Genomic DNA, 27,256 nt, shown 5'->3' on the forward strand with positions numbered 1-27,256 from the left:
AGAGTTTGAATCATCTGCAACTTTATTCCAGAGCAGAAATAAGTCATTTCCTAGCAATAAATATAAAAAAAATAATAATAAATTAAGTTTCGAAAAAAAAATACCGAACAAAAACAAAATCAGTAACACTGACAGACTAGTGAATGTCTAAAGGGGAGGAAGACCGGATGGACCCGCCCCCAGCCTGGGAATGTGTTGACAACAGGCCACCGTCTGCCCCCCCAGCCCTGGCCGGGCCCCCTGCCACACACACACATACTTCCCACAAAGTACAAAATAGATATTTAAAAAAAAACCTCAACACAACCAAGCATCCTGCGAGGGCCCCGGGGGAGCACGATTCGGCCCGCTGGGGCTGAGGACAGGGCCTGGGGGGCTGAGGAAGGCACCAGAGAGACCGGGGAGCCACTTTGGGTCTTGCCCAGCTGAGTTTGCTGGCTGTCCTCTTCTCTTTTGGCGGTGGGGCCGGAGGCACCCTGTTCACATAGCCACAGGCCAACCCCTCCACGTCCCAAGACGGCGAAAGGGAGGTCCATTTGGAAATGTCCTGTGTTGTTTGTCCAAATGCTTTGGTGGGGCTCCTGCCTCAGGGGATGCCGGGAACACGGCAGCACCTCCTAAGTGCTTGGCAGTCTGTCCTTTGTAGACGAAGAGGCCCCCAGCTTGGGGTCCCTGAGCATCTCCCCAGTTTAGGCCTAGCTGTTGTCCAAGACCCCCCCCCCCCCAGCAGAGGCCTTAGGATGCCATCAATAAGGAATAGCTAGAAATAAATAAGGTCCCTGGTGGCCCAGCACAGAGCTGGCAGGAAGGCCACTCCGTTTCTTCAAGTATTCTTGGCCAAGGGGGTTCGTGGCCTGCCGGGGCTCAGATGGGGATCCCCACTGTGTTCACCTGGTCCTTGAGTCCCAGCAGGCTGTAGGCGATGCGTTTCTGGTGGCCGGGCAGCCGCACCCCAATCCTCTTGATGTCACTGTCGGGGAGGGAGAGAGGGAGTTAGAGGCTGGCTGGGGAGAGGTGAGGGAGAATGGGGGGGTGTGGGGAGGGTGGGCAGAGGCACAATGCCAGGATCCACACCCTGAAGGCTTGCTAACATCGACACAGTTCAGAAAGTGACTAAAGCACCCACTCTGTGAGAAGTTCTCCTGTCCCCCATGCAATCTGCACCACTATCTGTGAAGCAGGTGCTCTTTCCACCGCTATTTTCCCAGAGCTGAACACTGGAGGCTCAGAGAGGTAAAGCAACGTGTCCAAAGTCACACAGCCAGGAGATGGAGGAGCTGGAAATCGAAGGAGCTGTGAACAAATGCCTTCAGGAGAAGGCATCCAGCCTGGTCTGTCCTCACTGTTCCCAGTTAAGGCCTCCTCCCTAGGGCAGCACAGATGCCATCACCGGGTCCAGGGGAACGGAAGCAGGGACCCTCTAGCACTGCTGCTCACAGCTCTTCCCAGTCCCCACTTTAATCCACTCCTATTCCCTCCGAGTACCTATGGCTGACAACCGAGAAAGAACTCAGGAAACACTCTGCATGGGGACCTCAAGGGTTCAAGTTCTGTTTGCAGGCTGCTAAGGACAGGAGCTTGCAGCCCCCAATCAGGTGACCAGGTCACCTGGGGCAGGTGTTCTCCCTTTAGGAACCTCAATTTCCTCATCTATGAAACGGGTTGAGTACCTAACTGGAGGGCGGGAGACCCCCCAGAAACAGGTGGCAGAGAGGGACAGTGGCCTCGGTGCCGGATGGGGAGATGTGCCCAGGGGCCCACAGCCCTCTCCTGCCCCCCTCTCCGTGCCCCGCCCTGTCCCCTTGTAAAACCACTTATGCTCCCAGGAGCCCTGGAGCAGGACGTTTACTGCTCACTCTGGGACTTTTCTCCTCCAGCACCCTCACCCACCAGCCCAAACCCATGAAAACACCCCGGTTTTTATGGGCCGTCTCCTGGCTATAAACGAGACTAATTATACGGTAGGAGCTCCTGTTTGCAATTCCGGAGACATGACTTTCCCACAGGCTCTGGGAGCCCTCAGAGAGGTGCTGGGCAGGGAAAGGCAGCCCCGGGTGCGTGGGGAGGGTGGCTGAGGGACCCCCAGGAGGGGCTGGCTGCCCCTGCCACAGCAGGAAGGCCAGACGTCAGACACCAGGGAGAACTTCCTAACCCACCCCTGCAAGCCATTCTAACCAAGACAGCTGGGCCCCCTGAAAAAGCAGTGCTGTTTCCCCCACACCTGCAGGTCTCCAAGTGTGGCTCCCAGGGAAACACTCGGATCCCTGGGGAAGGAGGCACTTCCCGAAAAGGCAGGATCCTGGACCCAAGTCTGGACTCACTGACCTCGAAGTTCTGAAGGTGGGGCAGCGAGTCTGCATCTTATTGGGTCCCAAAGACCCTGATGTCTGATTTAAGAACCAATGGGTTAAGTGAATGCCAGGAGGGAAACAGCAGAGACCTAGTCCCCTGGGCTCCAGGATAGGCCCGGCACACAGCAGGTCCTCAGGATTTATCTGCTGAATGACTGATGGCTGCTTTAGTGAACATGGGGCCACGGCCCAGGCTGCCTTGGGCCCTTCCTCCATACTGGTGTAGTTAATCCCATGGGGGTGGGAGCCAAGATTGCTCCTGAGGCCCATCGAGGAAGCAAAACCCCTGGGCTGGGAGGCAAGAAGCCCATTCTAGTCCTGGACTTCATCAAAGCCTTGGGCAGGTCCTGTCCTGTTACTCGGCCTCAGTTTCTGCATATCTAAAATGGGAAGCTTTGCTCAGGTGCTCCCGGGCCATGTACCCCAGGCTCCAGTCTTTTTCACACATGAGAGACCCTGACCCCTTCCACGCCACATCTGCTTACCACAGAGGCACACAAGATGAGTCACGGACTGTCCCAAGACTGTTCCTGCCCCAGCCTCAGTTTCCCTCTTACCACTCCCAGACACACGACCGAGGCTACGTTTCTCCCGAGCACTCTCCATGCCTGCCCTGGTTCAGGGAAATTCAAAGGAGCACCTGCTGTGTACTGGCCCTGGGCACAAGCGGTGAGAGAGGGCTCCTAGAGCCTCCCACAACAATGATTCATTCCCTTGGCAAACAGGGCATGAGGACCAAGTCTATGCTGAGGGCACTCGGCGACCATAAGCCCCATTGGCCTGGGCTCCCCTCCCAGAAAGCCGTGTTGCATCCCTCCAGACACTGGACGGGACCTCTTGCTAGACTGAGCATTTTTCTGGGCTACAGTATCTACCGTTTCCTTAGCTCCCCAAAAGACATGCAGAGCCACCAGTCTAGCTGGAAACTGTAGCAACTCCAAAATAACATGGTGAACGCTCAATCTGAGAAAAGGTGGCAAGCAGCCGGCCCCTGGGGAGCGACGGGAGCGGGGGATGGGGGGAGCGCTGAAGCCTAAACCTTGACCTGACCCCATCGGCGAAAGTGCCAAGTTCTGAGACCAACTCCTTGCCTCCCACTGGGACTCACGGCCTGTGTAGAAACAGCCTTTGGGGTAAAAAAAAAAAAAAAAAAAGTGCTCTAAGATTCCCCATTCATTTCACTTATTTGAAATAAAGAAGGAGGCAGTGGTGGTGAGTCACGCAGGCCCCAGCTCCGAGCGCCACCGAGCTCCGAGCTGGTAGGAGGTGGAGGGAGTGTGGAATGACTTCCTGCCTTTATTCAGGCCTTTCAAAACACAGTGCACATGCACACACACACAACCTCCATCCATCCAAGACAGCCCTGTCCCTGCTCGTGGGAAAGGAATTGGCCGAGGAGCACCCCGGGCTATTTCGGGAAGCTTCTAAGAACATGTGTTTCCTGTAAGCCCTTCTCCTTGCCCTCCGCTCGGCTCACCCACAAGAGTAGCTGTGCTGTCCCTGGTGGGAGCCCCTGGAGGGGCCAAGGGGCTGTTCCAGGTTCCCAGGCAAAAGGAGGCGGGTGCAGGAACCCTGGCCTTTGCCTACAGGCTGCGAGCTGAGAGCAAGGGGTCGAGGAGAGCGACATGGGTTAGACCCCTACTGTGTACCAGGCATGTCCCCTGCACTCACCTATCCACTCTGCACAGCAGGGAACTGGGGACCAAGGCCCAAAGATGGAACCTAATCTGATTACGGTCTCCTGCTAGGACATGGCAGACGTGGGACTTGAAGCTAAGCACAACTTGCAGAGCTCGAGCCTGGGACCCTGCTGCTGGCTGGAGACAGAAGATATCCTGGGATCCATCTCCCTCTGGCTCACTCTGTCCCTGTCTGACTCCCCGTCCCCGGGGAGGAGACACAGCCCAGTCTACGAAGCTCTGACCGGCAATCACCAGCCAGCTGAGTGGTCTTGAGAGGCCCTGGAGAATGTTCCTGCATTCAGGCCCAGATCCCAGAACTTCTGTAACCCAGAACTGTGGGAGGCCTGGGTGGACCCTTCCATGTGATTCCCAAAACCTCCCAGCCCCAGGGCCCATTCCGGCCCTGACCTTGGACCCTAAACAAGCTGGGCTTTTGGGACTTGACACTATTTTTAGAGGCACAAAAGGCTAAGGGGATCGTGTCTTCTCCCACCAGGGATGGGAAGAGAGGTCCTTGCCAAGGCCATGCCGGGAAAGGTCCCTGACATTGGAGGGGAGAGCAGGGCTCCCACAGGGCAGCCTGACAACCATGTGGGGAGAGGTCCCTGGGAGAGGAGGGGCTATGACACTCTCTCCTAGGCAATAGCCAGGAAGTCCAAGGGCTCTGCCCACTTCTCTTCAGCATCCCAGAGAGACATGCAGCCCCTTAACGGCTGTGTGACTTTAGGCAGGTAACGTACTCTCTAGGCCTTGGTTTCTCCACTAATGACCTCTGTGGTCCCTGATCTCTGGGCCCTCACTGACCAGCGCTGGAACCCTACTGGGCCCCAAGTGGCCATGGGCCCCTGAGCAAGTCCCTGCACCTCTCCCTCCCATCCCCCGGTGGGGAGATGGACGAGCCCCAACGGCCAAATTATCCTGAGGTCTGACTCACAGGTGCTGGGACTCACAGCTGGCACACAGTCAGCCCACAGTCAACACTGCTCTGATTATGACAGTGATTATATTTTCCCATTCTGGAAAAAAGATGCAGAAACAGCGGGGAGCCAGGCTGGAGTGCCCAGAATTCCTGGCGGCTGGTCTAGCTCTGCCCTTCCTGGGAAACCCGTCTGCCCCCCAACGGGAGAGGAGAGTGAAGGGGAGGAGGGGCGTGGTGGGCAGGTGGGGAGAAGGCGGGGCCGGACTCACTCATTGGTCATCTGCACCACCTTCTCGATGGCCGTGTAGCCCGCCGCCAGGAAGTGCTCTGTGTACTGCTGCATCTTGATGGACTCGAGCCACTCGGACACCGTGCGGAAGGGCACCCCCTCGGAGCCGCTGGTGCTGGGGAGCCGGATGGACACCCTGAAACGGGGGTCACCACTTGCAGGTGAGCGGCGGTGGCGTGGAGCCCCCCACGCCGCTCCCTAACCTGGGCAATTCTCCCAACTGCCCTGGGCCTCAGTTTCCTTATCTGGACAACAGAGAAGCCTGGTCGGGTAGGGTTCAGGGTGCCGGGCGGGCATGTTGTAAGCCCTGGTTGTTTACAGCTCCTGTTGGGCCCCTCCCCAACCCCCGCCAACACCAGCACCAATAACCACAAAATAACAAAATGTTCAGATTCAGGTTCCTGGAGGCACAGCCCCAGCCTGGCAAGCTGCCAGCACATAAAATACTTAATCGCCCCGTCTCAGCTTCCTCATCAACAAAAGGCAGGTAATTATAGGACCCATCTCATCGGTCGTCCGAATGAGTTAAAACATGTTCAGCGCTGAGCGCAGGGCCCAACGCATTTCTCACATATGTCAACTGCGTCTCTTAGTCTCACCCGAGCCCCCGTACAGGGTAAGAGCCCAGGCGGAAGTCCCGAGCCCCCAGCGCCCCGGCCCTGGCCGGCCACTACACAGAAGCGGCTCAGGGGTAGAGCTGGGCTGGGGGGGGGCGGGCAAGCCCAGGGGCTATGGCACTAACCGGGGGTCAAAGTCAGCCAGGGTCTTGAGGGAGTCGGGAGCCCGGATGAGCTTGTCGAGGATGCTGACGATGTCGGCGAACTTGGGGCGGCGGGCGCGTTCCTGCTGCCAGCACTGCATCATGAGCTGGTAGATGGCGGAGGGACAGTCCATGGGCGTGGGCAGCCGGAAGCCGTCGTTGATGGCTTTCATCACCTGGGGAGGCCGGAGGGTCAGCGGCGCCCCGCGTGGCCGCCAAAGCCCCGCCAGCTCCCTGGGGAGGCCCACACGGGCAGCTGGGCACAGGAGGGAAGGGGAGCCCCAGACACAGAGGGGACGAGCACTCTTTCTTGAGCCCAACGTGCAAGTGTCAGAGACACAGAAAGGCGGATGCTGAGGAGGCTGTCTCCAGAGTTCCACAGAGGCAGGGGCTCCTGACCCTGCTCCCTCAGGGGCACCCCAGGGCAGCAGCCACACTGCATGCCCTCCTGCCAGCATCCCTCCAGCCTCGGGACATCTACACCAGCCACTCCCTCCAGCAAGCGCCCTCTTCCCGCTCCGGGTCTTCCCCCTGCTCCCACGAGGCTCCTTAGTCTCCAGCCCGGCAAGCACACTCACACACCCCATGCACGCACACAGGCACACGCAGGTGTGTGCACACAGGAAGGCACCCGCTCTCCCCACTACCCATTTCCATGTCCCTCCACCGACCGGAAGCAGGGACCGGCTCCGCAGCCCCACACAAGACCTGGCTCACAGTAGACCCTCGATAAACATGGACTGGATGTACCAGAGGAAAGTAAGCCCCCAAAACTCTTCTCTACCTGGCTGCCGGGGTACGGAAAGGAGTTGAGGTCTCCAGTTCAGGGCAGGGTAGGGCCGGGCAGGGCACGGGGACCTACCTCATGGTTCGACAGCTCCCAGTAGGGCCGTTCGCCGTAGGTCATCACCTCCCACATGACGATGCCGTAGCTCCACACGTCGCTGGCGGACGTGAACTTGCGGTAGGAAATGGCCTCCGGGGCTGTCCAGCGGATCGGAATCTTGCCACCCTGCAGGGGACCCCAGCCCTGTAACCACTGGCCCTCCAGCCAGCCTCCCCTTGTTCGTGAGGCCTTGGGGTGTTCCCACCCACGGAGCCCACGCCCAGGGGGCACAGCATGGAGGCCACTTCTCCCCCAGCAGCCACAGCCGCCCGAGTGCTTACGCTGGTGGTATAGGTGGCCTCGGGGTCGTCCTCCAGCACGCGGGACAGGCCGAAGTCGGACACCTTGCAGACCAGGTTGCTGTTGACCAGGATGTTACGGGCGGCCAGGTCGCGGTGGACGTAGTTCATGTTGGCCAGGTACTTCATGCCGGCCGCGATCCCCCGCAGCATGCCCACCAGCTGCAGCACGCTGAACTCGCCGTCCTTCTCCTGCGGAGCACAGGCCCTCAGCCAGCGCCCCCCGCTGCCGGCCCCGAATCCCCCAGTGCACCCCGGGCAACCCTGGGCCCCCACCAGCCCCGACCCACAGCCTCACCCGAAGGAACTTGTCCAAGGCCCCGTTCTCCATGTACTCAGTGATAATCATCATGGGCTTGTCTGCAGAGGGCAGCACAGGTGTGAGGGGAGGGGGCGGCCAGAGGTGTAGACGGGGCAGGGAGGGCACAGCTATGGACGGAGCCCCTGTATGGTGGCCTAAGTGTACAACCCCTCTTTACCCCGACTCTGGGTGGGCAGATCCTGGGGGGGGGGGGGGGGGGACGGGATTTCCCGCATCCCCCCCACCCTGGTCCCCTCCCCAACCCCGGGGGCCAGTGCTCACATTTGGAGACGACGCCCTCCAGGCGGATGATGTTGTGGTGGCTGAACTGGCCCATGATGCTGGCCTCGCTGAGGAAGTCTACCCGCTGCTTCTCCGTGTAGCCGGCTTTCAGTGTCTTGATGGCCACGGGCACCTCCTTCTTCCCCGAAGCCTTCAGCGTTCCCTTATACACCTCCCCAAACTCTCCTGTGGGAACACAAGGAGGGAGTCAGCCTGGCCACGGGGCACTGCCAACTGGCCCCAGGCCCCTCCGCGGGGCGCCGCGCTCACCTGCCCCAATGACCTTCTGCCTCGTGACACAGGAGGGATGGATCTCGGTGGTGAACTTGAGCACCGCCTGGTTGGGGTCCTCGTACGTGTGGGGGTCCACATAGGTCTTTAAGGGCTTCAGTTGTTCTGCAGTGGAAAAAGAGAGGCAGGGGCACAGTTTGGTGAGGGGTCCGTGGGGGGGGGGGGGGGCCACGGGGTTTCCCGCGGGGCCCCCCCCCCTGCCCCCCCCCGGGCCCCGGGGCCCCCCCCCGCCGCCCCCTCCCCCCCCCAGGGGCGGGGGGGGGTGCTGTGGGACCAGCAGGGCAGGGTGCGGACGGGCCCAGGAGGCCACTGCATCTCACCTGACTTGGAGAAGTAAACGTCCTCTGAGGACTGGCGGGTCCGCAGGCTCCTCCTCCTAAGAGAACCCCACAGGGAAACAAACACAGGGGAGGTCAGTGGCTTGCTCTGGCCACAAGCCTCCTGATGCCCCCACCCTCCAGTCCTAAGCAGGGGCTTGGTGCGCTGGGCACTCCGCTCAGCAGGCAGAGGGCGCACGGAAGGCAGTGGGAGAGGCAGGGAGGAAATGAGCCAGCAGGACTCCCTCCTTGGGATCAACGCCCCGTAATGGCCCCGTAAGTGGCCATAATGAGGGCTTTCCTCATTAGAGCTCCCAGAGCTTCCTGCCTGCGTGACCAGAGGAAGTGTGGACACACCGTTATTAACAAAAGCAAAGACGATGACGGCCGTGTCCCGAGCCCCCACGGCATGCCAGGCGCTGGGCTGGGGACCTGACAGCTCACCGCATCTTCCCAGGTCCCGGGGAGGCAGGGATTAGATTTGCCATCAGCCCCGTTTTCCAGACAGGAAACCGAGATTCCCGCCCCTGAGTCCCACCTCAGCCCTTGGGGAACCCGGCGTGGGCAATGACAGACCTGCGATGGATGAAGAAGCCGATTCCCGCCAGCACCACAAGCAAGACCACGCCAACGGCCACACCGCCAATCACCGCCATGTTGCCAGATCCTTCTGTGGCTGTGGGGGAGAACAGCTCATCAGCTGGGAGCCCCCCCACCCTCCAAATCATGGCAATGCCCCTTCTACACCCAAGGGCCACTTTAGGGACATGTGCTGGATGCCTTTACTCGTGATGGTTCGTGAGAATATTTATTCCCATTTCATAGATGACAAATGACAAGTCTTCCCTAGGGAATACGGCAGGAACCGCCAGGTGTGTGGGAGTCTTTCCACGACACAGGATTTGAACTGGGTCTGCCAATGCTGGACCCCATGTCCTTCCTTCTCGACACTGCCCTTTAGGCATGTCCCTGGGTCCCTCCCCAGACTTGGAGCTGATCCCCGCCAGGCTCTCCTAGGCCCTGGCTGACCAGGACGGGGGGGGGGGGCATTTCTAAGTTCTTTGACTCACTTCCTCCTCCCCCACGTCCCGGCTGTCCTGTTTCAGGGCCCCAGCCCACCTCACGCCCGGCTGCCCAACTCACACAACGTCTGGAACTCATGAACCTTGCTGCCGGTTCCCTGCCCCTCCTGCGTCAGCGCCTGCACCTGCACCAGGTAGACGGTGTCCGGAGCCAGGTCATCCAGGGTCACGGAGAAGCCCTCGGTGCGGCGCACATTGTAGCTGTTGGAGTCCCCCTGTGGGTGAGGGCGGTGGGGGGGGGGGGGGCATCAGCTTGGCCCACCAGAGACCACCCCCAGCTGAGCCTAGCAAAGCAGGTCACTAATGTTAGCAGGCTCGATGCTTTTTTTTTTAAGATTTTATTTACTTATATATCTATACTTCAAAGATTTTATTTATAGTGGTGCCTGGTTGGCTCCGTCCTTAAGCCTCTGCCTTCAGCTCAGATCAAGATCCCAGGGTCCTGGGATCAAGCCCCACGTTGGGCTCCTTACGCCACGGGAGGCCTGCTTCTCTCTCTCCGGCTTCCCCTGCCTGTGTTCCCTCTCTCGCTATTTCTCTCTGTCAAATAAATAAATAAAATCTTTTAAAAATGTATTTTATTTATTTATTTGAGAGAGGGCATGAGCACAAGCACAGGGAGGGACAAAGGGAGAAAAAGACCCCCTGCTGAGCGGGAGCCCAGGGCAACGTGGGCTCGATCCCATAATCCTGAGACCGTGACCTGAGCTGACCATCTGACCTGAGTCAGATGCTCCACTGACTGAGCCACTAGGGCACCCCCTGATGCTCTTCTAACCATGGAGGAAACAGAGGCTCAGAGAAATGAAGTGAGTCGCTCAAAATTCCAGCCAGCAAGGGCATGACCCAAGGCATGAACCCGGGTGTGTCTGATCGCCTGACTCGTCCCCCAACCCTGACTATCTCTTCTGGGGACTCCAGAACACTCCGTCTTCTCTGCCACCACTCTCTGCTGTGCTGGCCTAGGAAAGGGGACTCTCGGAAGACCCCAGACCTCGGTGTCCTCATCAGCAGAATGCGGTAAGCCATCTACATGACCAGTCTGGTCCCCTGCTTCCGGCCTGGCCAGGGTCTGCCCTGACCCTGGAGTTACCTTCTTGCGGTAGGTGACCTCATACTTCCACACGCGGCTCTGCTGTGGCGGGGGGATGCTCCAGGACACGCTCAGCGAGGTGGTGCTGCGGTCCTCCAGCTTCACCTTGGGGGGCTCTGGGCAGGACAGCGGATGGGGGAGGACCGTGAGGAGGCACGGCAGGGGCAGCTGCGGGGCGTGTGGGCGAGCGCCCCTAGACCCGGCCCCACCTACAGCCCGGGCTCTCCAGATCCCAAGCCGGGATTCTTCCGGCTCTGTCGCACAGAGCCACAGGCCTGGGACCCCGCGGGCTGGCCCATCGGGGGCGCCCTCTGAGTATTCATGAGCGCGGACGTAATAAAACCCAAGCAACAGCTGACTCTTGGTATATCCTGTCTGGGACCGGTACTGTCCTAGGAGGCTTCTACACGGTAATTTACTGCATCCTCTCGAGAGCCCTATCACGACTCCCATTTGACAGGTGAGGAAAGTAAGAGAGGCCGCAGAGCTCAGTCAGAGGTAAACCCACGGCCTGCTGCTTTTAACCATGGGCTGCCGCCTCCCTCTGGACACAGCCAAGCCCTGGGTGGCCGTCCCGCTGACGCCCGGCCCTCACCTGTCTGGTTGATGCTGACGCTGGCGGTGCGGAAGCTGCGGCTGGCCACCAGGCCCGAGACCCCATTGCGGGCCTCCACCGCGAAGGTGTAGTTCATGTGCGGTTCGAGGTCACTGACGGTCACACTGGTGCGGGTCAGTGCGTGCGGCGGCTCCGAGTACCGCACGCTGGCCTCGCAGGGCCCGCACTCACCCGACTCAGGCCAGCACTGCTCACAGGTGACGCTGTAGGTGAGGTCATCCCGGCCCCCGCTGTCCTGGGGGGGGTGTCCAGCGCAGCTCCACTTTGGCGCCCATGCCCACGGCCGTGAGGTAGTGCGGGGCAGAGGGCGGGCCTGTGTGGAGGGCAGAGGCCAGAGTTAGAGCCGGGTAGCCTGCATATATCGAGCAGCATGCCACATTCCCCCCACACCTCCTCCCAGACGCCCTCCCTGACCCACGGCAAGACTCACGCGTGCAGGGCATGGACAGCAGGTCCTGCGGGGCCCGGAAGTAGCCTTCCTCACACTCACAGAAGGTGGCGCCCTCGGGGGCCAGCACCGTGTGCACAGGGCACTCCAAACAGGGGCTCTCGGACGCCTCGGACTTGAAGAATCCCGGCGAGCAGGCTGGAGGACAGAGGGATGGACATCAGTTCAACCATGTCTCACCCAAAGCGACTGTTCTGGTGGGATCTCATCGTGGGACCCCACGCAGGCTGCCAAACCTCTGGGGGCCTATTTTCTCATTGGTCATTGGTCAACCAGGTCGTGATGACGAAGTACACGGCCAGCACCCAGAGCTGGGCACCCAGGAAGTGCCTCACCCCGTGCTCCAAACTCTGCACACGTGCCACTGGCCCCCACCAGGGCCATGCCTGAGCCTGGTGCTCCAGGCTCCATCTCACCCCAGGACCCCACCTCACGCCTGCCTCATCCCCTTTAATCCCTGCGGGGCAGCCCGAGGGGTCCCCATCTCGGCTTCCAGTCGCCCAGGGCAGGAACTGTACCTTCACCGCGGGCCTTTGTTGACCGATGGTCACCACAGCCTCAGCCCAGCGGCCAGGCACGCCCACTCAGGATTTCACCCCTGCGGGTGTCCCCTTCACCCCAGGACCCGGCTGCCTTCCTGTTCCGGGGCTGGGCCACCAGGAAGCAGGCCAGGCCAGGCCCCCAGCATCTTCTGTGGAGCTGCTCCCAGGACCGAGTCATTTCCGCCACTCACAAGGGCAGCCAGGAAGCAGCTTTTCCTCCCCCGGTGGAAGGTCCTGTCCGGGCCGGGCCGGGCCGGCTAGGGGCTCAGGCACCTGACTCCAGAGGCTTCTTCCTCCCACCACCCTATCCTGCCCCTGCCCCAAGCCCCTTCCTGGCTTCGCAGGCAGGAAGCTGCCCAGACACAGGGCCCACGGTGCAGGGCTGTTCAGGGCTTGGGCAGCGGCCGAATGGCCAGAGTGGGGGGTGGGATCACCCTAGGGGACCTCTTCTGTAACCCCATCACTACTGTACCCGCCTCCATCTTGTTCTTGGACAGCGTCCTGTGACACCTCAGGATATCACTCTGCGGCATGGACCCTGAGATGAGCCAAAGCCCCTGAGCTCGGGGAGTGGGAGCGCATGACTATGTCTGCCATAAAGGGGTAGGTGAGAGCTAAGGAGGGCTGAGGAAACACGGTGGGATATTTCAGCTGAGGCTTAGAGGCCGAGTAGGAGTTCGGCAGGGCAGAAATGTTGGAAGTAATGTTGGAGGTAAGAAACAGCAAGACTCACACAGAAAGTATGAGTGGCCTTCTGGCCATAAACGGGGAGAGCAGGAGACAAGAAGGCCGAGAGGTTTCCAGGGACCAGACTGTATGAGGCCTTTAATGCCAGGCCAGGGAGCCAGGACTTTACCCAGGGGCGATGAGAGCCACTGGAGGACTGAAGGTTTGAGGCAGAGCCAAAAGGCAGTTAGATCCACGCTGTCGAGAAAATTCTCGGACAAAATCTCCCTCCTTGTCCAGGTCTCTGTGTGAGCGGAGGTGGGGAGCAGGACTGGGAGTCAGGGGACAGGACTCCAAGGACAGCTTGGCAGCTGCTCTCGCCCACCGTGAGTGAGAAGCCTGTCCCACCACGTGCCGCCGCCAGCTCAGAACCGCAGCAGAGGCCCTGAGGGCGCTCGCCCAGGACAGAGGGGGCCTGGGACCCACTCCTGCTCTGTGCAGCGACACAAACAGTGACCGCTGCTGATGAGGGACCTATGATGTGCAGCTCCCGGACCACACACCTGACGTTCGTTCAGTCCGCACAACAAGCTCATCAGACGAGAACACAGTATCATTCATTCCACTTCGGAGCGGAGGAACCCGAGGCCCAGAGAGGCAAGGCCACTTACCCAAGGTCAACAAGCTCCCAGGACACGAAACCAAAACCTAAACCCAGGACGCCTGACTCTGAGCCCCTCTCCTCCCACAGGCACCTCGCTTTGGAGCAGAGAGAAACCAACGTTCTGATACAAGCCTGAAGAGACCGGAGAGGAGTCCTGCCCCACTTGAACAGCCTGAAGATCCCAAGACTAATTTCAGAGCAGCCGGGGGTGGGGGGGGCTGCGCCTCCCGACGTAGGTCTTTCTAACACGGCACGTTCACAGGCTATGCGAAGAAATGTTAGGATCAACTCCACAGCATTGGCTGAGGAACCAAATCTCCTGCTGTCCCGCAGCAACCCACGTGTATTTTTTTTTAAGATTTTAATTTTAAGTAACCTCTGTCCCAATGTGGGGCTCGAATTCACAACCCCGAGATCTAGAGTCATGTGCTCCACCGACTGATCCAGCCAGGCGCCCCTCCCGTGTAGTCTGCATTCCTCGTTATGTATCTGTCACGTTACAAAAATAGCTCTTTCCCCCCGCATCTTCAAGTAAAAATGAGACTCCAGAGAGCCAGGCCATTTTACCTTGGGATTTCAACTCCCCCGAGTGCCCTGACTTGGCCCTAGAGAGGCCCGTGTATACCCCAGGTAAGGACGGACTCCAGCTGTCCAGGCCCAGTGGAGTCAGGGTGCTTGGGGGGAACCCCCAGAATCACCTTCCAGCCCAGGCTGGGGAGGGGACCTTAAGCCCCCACAGCTCGGGCTTGGTTCTAAAGGAAGGCATTAGCTGGGGGTGCCTGGGTGGCTCAGTCATTGAGGGTCTGCCTTCAGCTCAGGTTAGGATCACGGGGTCCTGGGATCAAGCCCCCCCTGCTTAGCAGAGAGCCTGCTTCTTCGCACTCTCCCTCTGTGTTCTCTCTCAAATAAATAAATAAAAATCTTAAAAAAAAAAAAAAGGTGTTAGCCACCTGCAACCCCCCACAAAGCTGTGCCCCCCACGAGGCCAGCCCCCCAATCCTACGCCAAGAGGAGGAAGGAAGGTGGGGTGGGGGAAGAGTCAGGTTCCATGCTTTGGACCCAGAGCCCGGGGGTGGCCTGACTGCTGCCGGCAGGAAAGAGGGAATTTGGAGAGATTTCCGCTGCGGATATGCCAGATAATACAGCGGACAGGCCCCGTCAACAGGCATGTGCTTGCCTGACGAGAAGGTGCTGCCCCCTCCTCCAGCAGCACAACCACGAGGGGCTGTCCCCGGGGCCCTGCCACAGTGGGCCAGCACTCGGGGGCCCCGGAGTTCACGGTGAGGACACCAGCAAGCCCCTGCATCTTTCTGACCTTGCCTGGCTGGATCTGCTGGCATTCTGGGCACATGTCAGGTGCTCACACACACCCAAACCCACCCACGTGCACAAAATACCCACGGTCCCCTAGCCGACTGGGGGACTCCTATGCAGCCTTCAATGCCCTGCTCAAGCTCTTCTCCACGGGCGCTCCGGGACTGCCCAATTTCTGGCCCTCTTCTGCCCCCGGGGGGGGGCATCTGTTACTCAACCTTATGTTTACCAAACAGAAACGGAGCACTTCCTACGTGTCTGGCACCATGTGGGATATGATGGTGAGGCAGATAACACCCATTTCTGCTTCGGGGAAGTTCACAGCCCGGCTTTCGGGCTCCCTTTGAAAGGACTCCTGCTGCTAGGAGAGCCTTCTGCAACTGGCAGCAGGCACGGCCCCGTCTCTCTGCGGCCCATGGCTCAGCACAGGGTTGGGCACGCAACTGAATGAGTGAATGAATGAATTAATGAATGAAGGTATGAGTCAACGGCTAAATCTAGGATCTGCAGATTAAACGTTCACCCCAGGAGCGAGTGTCACAGCGTCCTGAGGGACCCTGAGGGGACAGCACCCCAGGACGTCCCCCGCCCCGCACCAGAGCCTGGCCTCTGCGCACCTGTGGATGGCTTCTCTGGCTCCAGGCCGCGTGGTGGGCCTGGCCTACAACTGAGCAGGGGAACTGGGCCACAGCGGCTGCACCTAGAGCTGCACCCCGGTTTTTCCAGTTCCCGATGCCCGCCTCTCAGGCGGCAGCGTGGAGTGACTTAGGGACATACGCCCTCCGGAGTGACGCAAATCTCGCCCCTGGCGGAGTCCCTCCCCCCAGGTCCAGCCACCTCCCCAACTGGTAGTGGCGAGGTCACAGGGTCAAGAGGTCACAGTGGCCATTCACCTGGGGCCAGTCACCTCCCCAGGCCATGGAGGCAGAGTGTGGACTTTGTCTTGTACCCTGACAGGCAGCCAATGGTGACCCAGAAGTCACCGACCCTGCCCACGAAGGGAACTGCTCGCTCCTGACCCCGCGGCTTCTCCCCTTTCCCCACCGCGGGGGCCCTGGCAGCCCCATGTGGGGATGTCCCCATGGCCCGACCGCCCACTTCACACACACCCCAGAGAACTATCTTGAGGCACATTCCTCCCCTGAGCCCGAGATAAGCGCAGCGCCCCCACCCCCCCACCAGCCTCCACCTCCTGCTGTCTCCCCACCACCAGCCTTTTATCTTCTGTTTGCTTTCCCTGCCTCCTTCCTTCCGTTCTGGGGACCCATTTACCTCCGGAGAGGGAGAGGGAGAGGGCGGGAGAGGCCACCCCATGGAGCTGCCAGCCGGTGCGAGCTGAGGGTGGGGCAGGTAGGGCGCAGGGCGGGAGGGGCGGGTGGGGGGGTGGGGGGTGCCCATCCAGGACTCCCACCCCAGCGGGCCGGAGGAAACCACAGAAATGAGGCCCGGAAAGGGACGTGCCCAAGAGTCAACAGCTCACAGAGCCCCCAGCCTGGGGCTCACGTCCTGATGGAGTGAGCCTTCTGGGGATAGCTCCCCACACAGCCTGGGGCCAACCTGCCCCGAAACCACCTTGACCGGAGCTGTCCCCTGCCCAGGGAGAGCCTCCCCTTCAGCTATGGACCCTGGGCTGGGCCTGGGCCACTCAGGATGCCAGTACGAAGACTCTGCTCCTCACCCCGTGTGGCGAGGTCACCCAGTCAGCGGCTTACCAGGGCAATCCAGGTTCTCAGGCTTTGGGTGAAAGTCACAGGAGGCAGATTCTGATCACGAAGTCGGCCAGGGTCCAACCCCCCCCCCCCACTTTGACAGGCGGGCTAAATGAGACCCAGAAGGGACTTGCCAAGGGCACACAACTTATGAGGAGGACACACGCCGGGGGCAGTGAGCTAGGGACAGTACGCCCCCCTCTTCTTGATCACTGGTCACCGTTTCCTCTCTCTGGGCCTCAGATTCCTCATCCATAAAATAGAGCTAACGTCCTCAGCCTTTCTGGGTTTATGAAGACTGAAGGAAACAGAATGAAATGCTCAGCCTGGTGCCTGGACTGGGTGGGGTGTCCCTATGAACCAAGGGACAGAAATTAGAGAGGAGACATCCCCAGGGGGCTGGGCCCCTTGAAGGAGCAGGAGCCTCCCAAGATGGAAGTCCCCATGGTGCCCACCTCCAGCTCTGGCCTCCCAGCTGCTGGGCTGAGCCTTTGGCCAGAGCCGCTGGCCACCTGCTCACCTGGCTGGCAGTGCCCACGGCTGAGACACCAGGCAGGGCCCCAGCAGCTCAGTGGCTGATGCCAACACAGGAAGCAGAGACAAAGCCACCCCAGGGGAGAGGACAGTCAGCCTGAGCGACTCCACTGTCCCCCAGGCAGGGCCGGGGGCAGGGCGGGGGCCCAGAGTGAAGGTAGCTCATTCCTGACATAGCTCCAAGAGCTCTCCGGGCAGGGTGCCCACCTGTCCGAGATCGCAGCACCTGGGAGGTGCCTCCCTTCTGTTGTCCATTTAACTCTTTCCTGAATGCCAAGGTTCCTGGGGAAAGAACCCTGAAAAGCAGTGAGCTCTGAAGATGACCCGGACCAGGTGCTCGGTGACCTCAGGGAATCCACACCCCTCTCTGGGCACGATTTGTCATCAGTAAAAGCCCCAGTGGGAGAATCTGGCTCCATGCCCCTGTGGAGGGTCAGGCGGGGAGGGCCAGCCCTGCACCTGCCTCCACTTCTCCCACCGTGTGCTCAGTAACACTGTGTGCCCCCGACCGTCCACCCTCCCACACCAGGACCTGCCATCCGGGGGCTGCACAGTGAGCTCGTGCTCTGTCCGCTGGCCAGGAGCTGAGTCAGGGATTCCAAAGGAACTGGTCATTTCCCGCCCCATTTCCTGACCCATCCTCTGGCCTGGGCGCCCCTGCATCGCCCGGATTCAAATCCTGCTGCGACCACACATCGCTGTGTAACTCCAGGTGAGTCTCTCCACCTCTCTGAGCCTCTATCTCCTGTCTATGAAGTGCCACGAGGACAGGTGGGTCCGATTCAGCAAGCCTGCCAAGAAAGTGCTCACCTGGCTCCCGCCTGCCCGTGGAGGGCACCTGTGCGCAGGAGTTTCTGTTATCATCTCCACTGGCCCCCATGGTCGGAGGCACTACTGCAAACGCCTGTAGGGATCGGAGCAACCCGGCTGGGGCTTCCCAGCCATACCAACGGCCCCTAAGAACCACGCTGAGGGATCTCAAAGAGGAAAAAGTAGGGCAACAGGTGGCTGGGCCCACCAGCAAAGTCAAAGATTTTGCTCTTGAAAACCAGTCCTCCCAATCCGGGGCCTATGCAGTTCTTCACCAGCAAAGCGTGCCAGAACCCTGACCCCCCTCCACCTCCAGGGGAAGGAAGCCTGCCCCCTCTTACTGGAGAGAGTCTCCCCCCTCCAGCCCTCCCAACCCCAACGTCCACTTATCTCTGCAGGGCCTGAATCACCAGCCTGTGGAAAGTTTTCAGCTGCCCCTCACCCCCCACCCCTGCATTCTTGTGTGAGGATGTCATGTGGGAGGAGCCTGCTCGACCCACTAGGCTGCCCTGGCTCCCCCCCACCCCACAGTCATTGTCTGAAACTGGGAGTGTGCACCGGAGGTCACCTAAAGCGGGGGCCGCCTAGGGAAGAGAAACTCCGCATAGGGGAGCTGGTAGGACAATAGGGTAGTAGGAAGGGCCGCGGTAGGCCTACTAGGGAACTTCTCATCCGGGGGTTCACAGATTGTGTTAAGCAAGGTTCTGAGGACTTGTTTGAGGAGGCAAATGGAGCCTAACAGAAAAGGGTTTGGGCTCCTCCAACATTTGAACCTACTTCGTCTGTCACACGATCTATAGCTAAAAAACAAGCAGAAAGCCTTCTTATTTTAGGCCAAAGATGAAGAGAAATTCACCCAAGATCACCCAGTGGGTACAGGCAACTGCAAAGACTGAACCCCAGTTTCTCAACACCCCGCTGATCTCAGCAAAGAAATTCCCAGAGAGCGCGGATGAGCTGGCCTTCCAACGGCTGGCCTGCATTCCACAAATGCCCTGCCCCACAGCCATTTCTAGAAAAAGCCACCCATTGAAAAAATCCACATTGCTGTAGAGATTTCCGCTGTCACTGGCCCCAGCCGTGCCAAGCCACAGCCTCCCTATGCGAGCTCCCTAATGCCCAGGCCCCATTCCCAGACACAGTCCCAGAGAATCGGGCCCCTCTCTGGCTTCTATCTGTCATCCACAGAAGATTCATCAGGAGAACCTGGGTCACGGCCCTGGGGAAGGTCAGGCACAGAGGGCAGACTCTGCACCTGCCTTCCACTTTGACCTCAATGCAGGCACTTTTCCAAAGGCTGCCAGGGGAGTCGTGTGCAGCTGGGGGGCGTGTGAGTCCTGGGTCCAGTTCCCTCACCACCACGCACCAAAGAGCAGCCTGAGACCCAGAGAAGTGACGTGACTTGCCTTAGGTCCCGTGGTGAGCTAACAGAGAAGGAACGAGCTCTGGGGAAGGGACCATGCGTTCACGGGGTTGGTATAGAGCCGATACTGAAGTTATATTTGTGGAATGAATCAAAAATAACAAGCACACTTAAAAGCACTTACGTGTCAAGCACTGAGCTAAGCACTCCATGGGCATTAGGTCATTTGATTATCATAACAACCCTAGAGATGGGCCCTGTGTTCCTCTCCATTTTACAGAGGCGGCAACCCGCACAGAGAGGTTAAGAAACTGGCTGAAAGTCACACAGCTGAATACAGAGCTGAGATCTGAACCAAGGCATGTTTGCCCTACAATCCTGCTCATAACCTCCACGGGCATGGTTTTCCTATTTATTCCTTCTCAGTGAATGACTGAACCCACCCGTTCAATAAGGAAACCGAAATCCGGGATGGCTCTGGGAGTCCCACTCACAGAACCACCGTGGGTCAGAGCCCGGACGACCTTCCCAGGGTCCCCACGCAGCCAGAGCCTACACTAGAACCCAGAAGCCCAGCCTCTGCCCCTCCCCCAGCACTCCCATCCCCCACCAGCCCCGCACAGCCACTCACCCTGGCAGGTGTCCTCTACTTTCTCATAGCCGGCCTCGCACAGGCACTGACCGATGGGCACCAGCCACTCGCCATCCACCGCGCAGTGCATGCGGGGCTCGTCGCCCCCCGGTGGCACCACCGCGTGCTCCACGCACGTGCCGGCCACCGTGGCCAGGGAGGGCGCGTCGGAGCCCGCGATGGTCTCGGGGAAGCGGGCCAGGCCCTGCAGCAGCTCAGGGCACTTCTTGTAGTAGACGCGGACGGAGAGCAGGGCCACGCAGGCGCCGATGTCCTGGAAGGCCAGGTAGAAGCCCTTGCGGGTGAGCGGCCCCACGGAGCGCTCCTCCACGTTCAGCTTTACGTGGCGCGCCTCGAAGTCGCTGCTGACCGTGATCTCATCGGGCGCAATAGTGTCGATCTTGGTGAACTGGCGCTTCTGGAAGTTGGTGCCGTAGTCCACGTCCGACTCGGCGTAGTAGAGGTTGAAGGTCTCCTTGCAGGAGCTGGCGCCCCCGGGGAAGCTGTTGCAGTCCCGCACCGTGAACTTGAGCTCGATGAAGATCCGCTCGGCCTCGCCGCGGTACACCCAGTTGGTGCGGAGCCAGTTGTCCTGGTCACCGGCCACCACGTTGCACACGGAGTACATGTAGATGGGCATGTCGTCCATGATGTTCTGCATCAGGTCCCACTGTGCACACAGCGGGGGGGGGGGGGCGGAGGAGGACACAGGTCAGTGTGGGCATGTGCCCAGGGAGAAACTGAGGCCCAGAGGCAATGCCCAGGTAGCAAGTGGGCATCAGGATGACACTTAACAGTTTTTAAATCTTAGCTTTGGAACAGGTCATCCTCAGAACATGAATGAGCTCCATCTCCTCTGGTAAGACTTGGGCCAAGTGCCCCCCTCTGGCTCCCAGAATCTCCACATCCCCTTTATCACAGCACTTGGCACCGCTGTGCTGATACCTACATCTGTCCCCACACTAGATTCGAGCTCATTGGGGCAAGGACTGCATCAGACTCATTTATTGTATCCCCAGGGCCCGCACAGAACAAAGTAGGTGCTCAAGAAAGCACCTGTTGAATGAACAGTGAATGACTGAATGAATCAATCAAAGCAAAGGAGCTTTGATTCTTTCTTTCAAAGGAAAGAAGCCTAGGCTACACCACAGGACATTGGCCAAGGCCTCACTCCAACGTCCTTGGGCCTCAGTTTTAGTCTCCCACCCTGTAAAATGAGCGTTGGATTAGGTCCCTCCCAGCTGGATATTCTAGGATCCTGGAAATCTACAGAGCTGTATCTCAGGCCTGCAGGGGGCTAAGTTGACCAGGGACAAGCACATGACTCACACAGATCTGGCCAGCAATGGACACTGCCCCAAGTAGTCCCCTGGAAACGTACTTCTCCCTGGCTCACGGCCCCAGGACGAACTCAGCAAGGGCCCATTATACAGAGAGAAAAACTGAGACCCAGAGAGCATCGGTATCTTCCCCAAGGTCACACAAAGCCAGGAAAAGGATCCCAGGGTCTTGCCCACCAGTCCTGGTGGGGATGAGGCAAAACAAATTCAGCCCCTAGCAGGAAGGGGAAGTACCAGCCGGGGGAGAAGGGAGAGGGGCCCAGCAGGAAGGAACTGGATCCGGTTTCCTGGGGCGAGAGCCTCTGTTCCCTGTCTCTCCCTTACCCCTCACCTTCTAGGCTGGGACTTTGAAGACAGAAAGGCTTTAACCCCTTCCTCCCAAGAGGTAGATGGAGGAAACTACAGGAGGGTTCCTCTGACCACTGGCCCGCCGGACATCCAAGGGGCCCCGCTCAGCCGGGGCTTCCAGCTGTCTCCCCAGCCCTTTCTGCCTCTCCGTCCCCCACCTTCCAACCCCCAGCTCCCTGCCCCTGACTCTGAGCCTGGTGTAGGAAGCAGGAGCTTCATCTAAGACTGAGCTGTTGGATTTAGGCTGGCCCCACCTTCCCTGGGTTTCAGTTTCCCTATCCCCATGCCCCCGCTTGACCTTGAAGGCTTACCCCTTTGCCGTATGGGTGCGTGAGCCAGCCGAGTTCCCCTTTAGCTGCGGCAAAGTCCAACAGCACAACTGGAAGAGATGGGAGGGAGGGCCTGTGAGCTTGGGGGGGGTGTGTGTGCCCAGGACCCAGGTCCAGCGGGAAAAGTGAGAGTCCCCCAGGAGCCCTAAGAGGCCTTGATGGCTTCCTCAGCTGTCACAGAGAGAGCCCACTATATCCCAGAGACCAGGGACCCAGGGAAGGGAAGGGACCCAATCAAAGCCATGTGACAGGCTAGGGGAGGACTAAGGCCCCCATCTCCCAGGCCACAGCTCCAGCCACGCCAGCCCCTCACGGGATCAGCCCCCAACTGGGTAGTGCAAGACAGAGCTCAGCCCAGCAGGGGACAGCAGCTGGGCAGGGAGCTGGGGCGGGCAGGCCTGGTAAGTGACACCACGCCTGCCCCATCTGCTTCCGGAAACAAGCACAAAGCCCCTCAACAGCACTTCACACACATGTGGGGCTCAGGAGCTCTCGTGTCTGCCCCTGCCACACCCCCGCCCCCAGCATGAGACACCCCCACCCCACCCAAGCCAAGAAGCACACGTTATGTACATCCATGTCTCGTGGCATTCCGAGAGGGCTGTTAACAGGTGGGAACAGCTCTAGGGGAGGAGGGGGACGATGAGTGGGGGGTTTCTGGAAACTGATCTTCCCACCACAAAAGCCACAGAGCAGGCAGGATGAAGCTCTGAACCCACAGGGCCTCCAGGAGGGGCTCAAAGATACACACAGCTGGTGAGGTCCCTGGCAAAGTCGCTCCCACTGCCCTGTCCCTCACACCCTGGCTACGGCCCCGCTGGCAGTGCCTGGGGGACCAGAGATGGAAACCTTCAGAGGGGACTTCCAGGTCCAGAGGGAGGAGAGATCCATCTGGAGCCTGACGGAGGGACGCATTACCAGCGGCCTCCCGAAATCCAGCCCTGCCCTTGGGCAGCTCCCATCCGTCCATCCCTGGCTCTTTGCCAGGCTCAGTGGCTACAGCCAAGACCCAAGACCCTAGGTAAGTCAAGCCCAGGTCGCGGCCAATAGGCGCCACCATCCCTAGAGAGAGAGGACACTGGGGGAGCTCAGGCAGGGAACCCAGACAGTGTCCCGTTCCCCACCTCCACCATCAAGAGGGTAAAACCCTGGTGGAGGGGGACCAAGCAGTCACTTTCTTGGACCCTGGAGCATGAGGAATACGGCCTCAAGAAGTGGCATTCCTCAGGCCTAGGATTTGGAAGAGTAACTCTAAGGGCGGAATCCGGACAGGCAGGGGGCAGAGATGGGCCTGATTTAGGGGTGAGGCTGGAGTGAGGGGCTAGAGAGAGGAGTCTTAGAGATCCCTCCTGGGGTCAGGATGGCCTCCTCCCCTGGGCTGAAGGCCCCCAGGCCTGATGTGAGGCATTGCCAGCCGCTGCTGACCTGGGCCAAATCTCTCTAGGAAGGGCCCTGCAGCTCAGACCGGAAGGAGGAAATCCTATGTGGCACCTGTCCCAAGGCTATGGGGATAGGGGAGGGCGGCTGGAGCGGGTGGGGTAGGGGCACAGATTTGTTCGGGCATGCCCGGGGCCCAGGCTTGGAAAACTCACTCACCCCACTAGCAAATGGAATGTTCTGGCTACAAAGGAAGGAATCTGGGGGCTCCTGGCTCCGGCTAGGTGGGTGGAAGGAAAATGGTGAGTGCCCCCCAAAAGTTCTGTATTTCTCTTCCTCCCAGACTAGTGAAAGCTGCAGACTGTGCCCCTGAGGGAGGTGGCCCAGGGCTCCCAGCCTCTGAAGGGTTAACCTGGCCCAGAGGGACCCCACCACCCCTGCCAGAGCACATTCCCCTTCCAGCCCTTGGCCTGGCTCTAGAAGTATCACGGGGCTCAATCTGAGAAGAAAAGAAGCCTTCACACAGGAAGGAGGCTCCCCAGGGGGCTTCCAGCCACAACCCCCTCCCTGTAAATTCCCTAGAACTGATCACCAGGAACGGAGCCCAGCCTGGTCCGGGGCCCTCTCCCCGAGCTCTTCAGGTTCCCTGGAAAGGGTGGGGGGCCTGGGAGCCCCTTGGCTCACTGATACACGCCCTGGCTAGGCACACTCATCCAGGAGCCCTCGATCCCCCTCACCACCCCCAGGAAACCTCCCTCCCTGACTCTCTGTCTTCAGTTCCATCAGGAATGTCAAATGGCTTTCTTCACTCAAACACAGCACTACCTGGGGTCACCTTCCTTCTCCCCACATCCCACTTAACCAAAACCAACTAATTCCTAAAGAAAAGGGGGGGGGGACTATAGGAGCTCTGTGGGGGAAAAGGGAACAGAGGGCAAACGGGGCTCTTACAGAACAACCCAGCCAAGGACTTTCCGGGGCCCCGGGGCACTCGCCAGCCCCCTTGCCGTCAGCCACCTCATCCAGCCACAGCAGCCCTGCCCAGCTACTCTGTTTCCCAGGAAAATCGCCCCGAAACCCCAATGCCAGGGGACCTGGGCTCCAGCAGCTCTAGACGCCAGCCTCTCAGATCTGACCCTCTGTGCAGAGGGCCCTGGCTGGCAAGGGCTTAGCTTGGGTCTCCCTCAGTTTCCCCATCTGCAAAAAGAGGACAGATTCAGTGGCTGCTGAGAATCCATCTGGGTCCATCCGGGTCTCCAAATACACTCTCGCTCCTCTACCCACAGGGAGGAAGCAAGAAAGGAGAAGGAGAGTGAGCAGATTATCTTACGGGTGGAAGGGGCCTGTGTGTCCTACTCTCTGCCCACACATACACACCTCCCATCTACCCCCAGGCAGATCCACCATACTGGGCCCGAAAAGCAAAGAACAGAACCCACCAGCAGCTGCCAACTGGGCCAACACCCCCCACCCTACCTCCACCACCCCCCACCCTACCTCCACCACTGCAAGCATATGTAGGGAGTTGTTCACGGGGACTCTTGGAGCCGAAGCAAAAATGTTCGCCCACCCCAGGACTCTCCAATACACCATCCTTTTCCTCCCTAGTCCCATGGCGGGGGCGGGGGGCAGGGGGTGGTGGCTAGTGGGCTAGGATGGGGAGGGCACAATGGGAGCACAAGGACGGGGCAGCTACAGGCTTCCAGGCTGGCGACCAGGGCTGCGCACTGCCGCTCAGCAGCTCAGTAGTGTAGGTCCTGCCTAATCCCCTCACCCCGAGGACAGCCTCCCAGAAAAGCCTGTAGTGATTCCAGCTGTCTCTCCCCTTCTCTCCAGGCACAGTCCCCCAGGAAGGGGGAGGACCAAAAGCCGCGGGGTAGGTAAGGGGTTGAGTATTGGAGATGGCAGCAATCCCTGCCGCCCACTCCTGCAAGTTGGGACCAAGAGCCCTGACCCATCCAGGAACTGGGACAGGATGCGCCCCCCACCTCCACCTCCAAGAGCTCCAACTCTGTCCTCTTTTGCTCCCAACCTGGAAAAGCAAAACCTCCCACCCCTTTTTGGGAGGCAGATAAAGAAAGCAAGGCTCAAGGAAACTTCTCACTCGCAGGGTTTCCTCTGTACTTCCCCTGCAGGAGCCTGCGGAAGCCACCCTGTGCCCAGTCCGACGGGGAAAACTTGCTCTCACTGTTGGAAACCGAAGCCGGCTTCGGCCGGTGTAGGTCCGGAAGGTCCTCGGCCAAGGGCAGGAGCCCCCACCCGCTCTGCGACCCTAGCCAAGGGGCAACGCCCCCAGTCACACACCTGCCCCACCCAGGGCAAAGTCTGCCGGCCCCTCAGCCCGCGCCGCTCCGAGAGCGCGGGGCGGGGGTGGGTGATTCAGTCCCCCACCCCCGGATGCCAGGACTCCCCGGTGGCCCTGGGGTGACGGCTCCACACCTTGAGAGACCGCGCCCCCACCTGCCGCATTTCCTCGTTCTGAGTCACCCCTAGCTCAGAACGCTTGACTTTGGGACTTCCTGTCCGCACTCGCGGCCCCGAACCTGACCCCCGAGCCTGGGAATGCAGGTTGGGAAGACAGGGAGGCTCTGCGTGGGCAGGTTGACCCGAAACTCCCCCCATACTCTCCTGCCCGACTGGAGGCAAAGGGAGGCGTGGAGAAAATCTCAGGGAGCAGGGGCTTTCGCTGGGGGCTCCCTGCCGGCCGAAGATACCCCGCCCCAAAAACAAGGGGCCTCCACAAGGATGCTTCTCTGCAAAATCGGGGCAAGCGGGTTAGGGAAGACAAGTCATCGAGACGCTGAGTTCGCGGAAAGCTCCTCAGACACCCCGTTCTCCAAGGGACCCCCGCGCCCCCATCGGGACGCGTTCCTGAAGCCGACAGCGGGACTGCGACCGCGTGGCCGGCGCCGCCGCCCGTTCCCGACGGCCTCCAAGCCCCGCACGCCCAGACGCCACCCCTTGGTCCCCGGAGGCCCCCTAACTCTGGGGCAGGGGGTCCCAGATTCGTCGCGCAGGCGGCGCGCGCGCGCCCTCCCGACCCCAGCACGACAGGGCTGCCGGCGCCAGGTTGGTTTCCAAAGTTGCGCGCGTCGCCCCGCGGGGCTCCGAGAGTCTCGGGGTGCCGGGGTCAGGCCGCCGGGGTTGCAGCGGGCCGGAGAGGCCCCGCGCGCACACTCACCTTCCTTGCCCTGCGCCGCGGCGGCCGCGGCCAGCAAGCAGCCCCACAGCAGGGCCAGGCAGGCGCGGGGCTCTACACGCTCCATGCCGCCTCCTTGCTCCCGGCCGGGTCCTTGGCGCCCTGGTCCCGCACGCCCGCACGCCCGCACGCCCGCCTCGCTGCTCGCTCCCGCCCGCGGCCCGCGCGCAACTTCTCGCCTCCTGCCCCAGTCCTTAATGGAAGTTGGGTGAGAACCGGCTCGTGTTCATTCATGCCCCGCGCTGACGTCACCGAAGCCACGCCCTCAGGAATGTCTTTAAAGGGGCAGGGCTGGCACCGGGCTGGAAAGGAGGGGAGTCCCTAGGGGTTTTGGGAGGACCCTGGAGCCCTCTGGACATCCTGGCGCCCCCCCCCCCAGGCCCTCCCAAGTTTCAGCTCTGATCCAGGATCCTCGGCCCAGATGTGGGGATGGTTGACCCTGAGCCATCTGCACTCTCACCCTTTGCCCTCGGGATGGGGCTCCACGTTGGCCTGCAGGCCTGTGCTGACATGGGGTGGGGGGCATCCTTGCTTGGCAGCAGGCCTATAAGGGGAGCTGTGAAACAGACTGGGATGCCCCTCCTTCTAGGACCTCTGAAGGGCGCCCAGACCGGTGAAGGTGGAGGAGAGTATCAAGGCTTGGGAGCCTTTAAGAATATGGTAATGTGGGGCACCTGGGTGGCTCCGTTGTTAAGCATCTGCCTTCCACTCAGGACATGGTCTCAGGGTCCTGGGATCCAGAGCCCCGCATCAGGCTCCCCGCTCAGTGGGAAGCCTGCTTCTCCCTCTCCCGCTCCCCCTGCTTGTGTTCCCT

At 60.2% G+C, this 27,256-nt stretch overlaps 1 protein-coding gene and 1 long non-coding RNA gene across 2 annotated transcripts; one reads left to right on the forward strand and one right to left on the reverse strand.

Moving 5' to 3' along the window:
- Positions 1–26,626, reverse strand: EPHA2 (EPH receptor A2). The gene is given in 18 exon segments (XM_059376314.1): positions 1–970; positions 5,222–5,377; positions 5,984–6,177; positions 6,864–7,013; positions 7,169–7,378; positions 7,485–7,546; positions 7,770–7,955; positions 8,040–8,165; positions 8,381–8,436; positions 8,954–9,053; positions 9,521–9,674; positions 10,553–10,668; positions 11,148–11,412; positions 11,414–11,481; positions 11,599–11,754; positions 19,850–20,519; positions 21,849–21,916; positions 26,425–26,626. Coding segments are annotated over 18 exon segments (2,928 nt in total). The 5' UTR covers positions 26,510–26,626; the 3' UTR covers positions 1–864.
- Positions 23,430–27,256, forward strand: LOC132001602 (uncharacterized). Its single transcript, XR_009399639.1, has 3 exons — positions 23,430–23,545; positions 25,379–26,312; positions 27,032–27,256. It is a non-coding gene; the product is annotated as an uncharacterized LOC132001602 (long non-coding RNA).

This window comes from Mustela nigripes, chromosome 14, assembly GCF_022355385.1.
Source record: "Mustela nigripes isolate SB6536 chromosome 14, MUSNIG.SB6536, whole genome shotgun sequence".
Taxonomy (NCBI): domain Eukaryota; kingdom Metazoa; phylum Chordata; class Mammalia; order Carnivora; family Mustelidae; genus Mustela; species Mustela nigripes.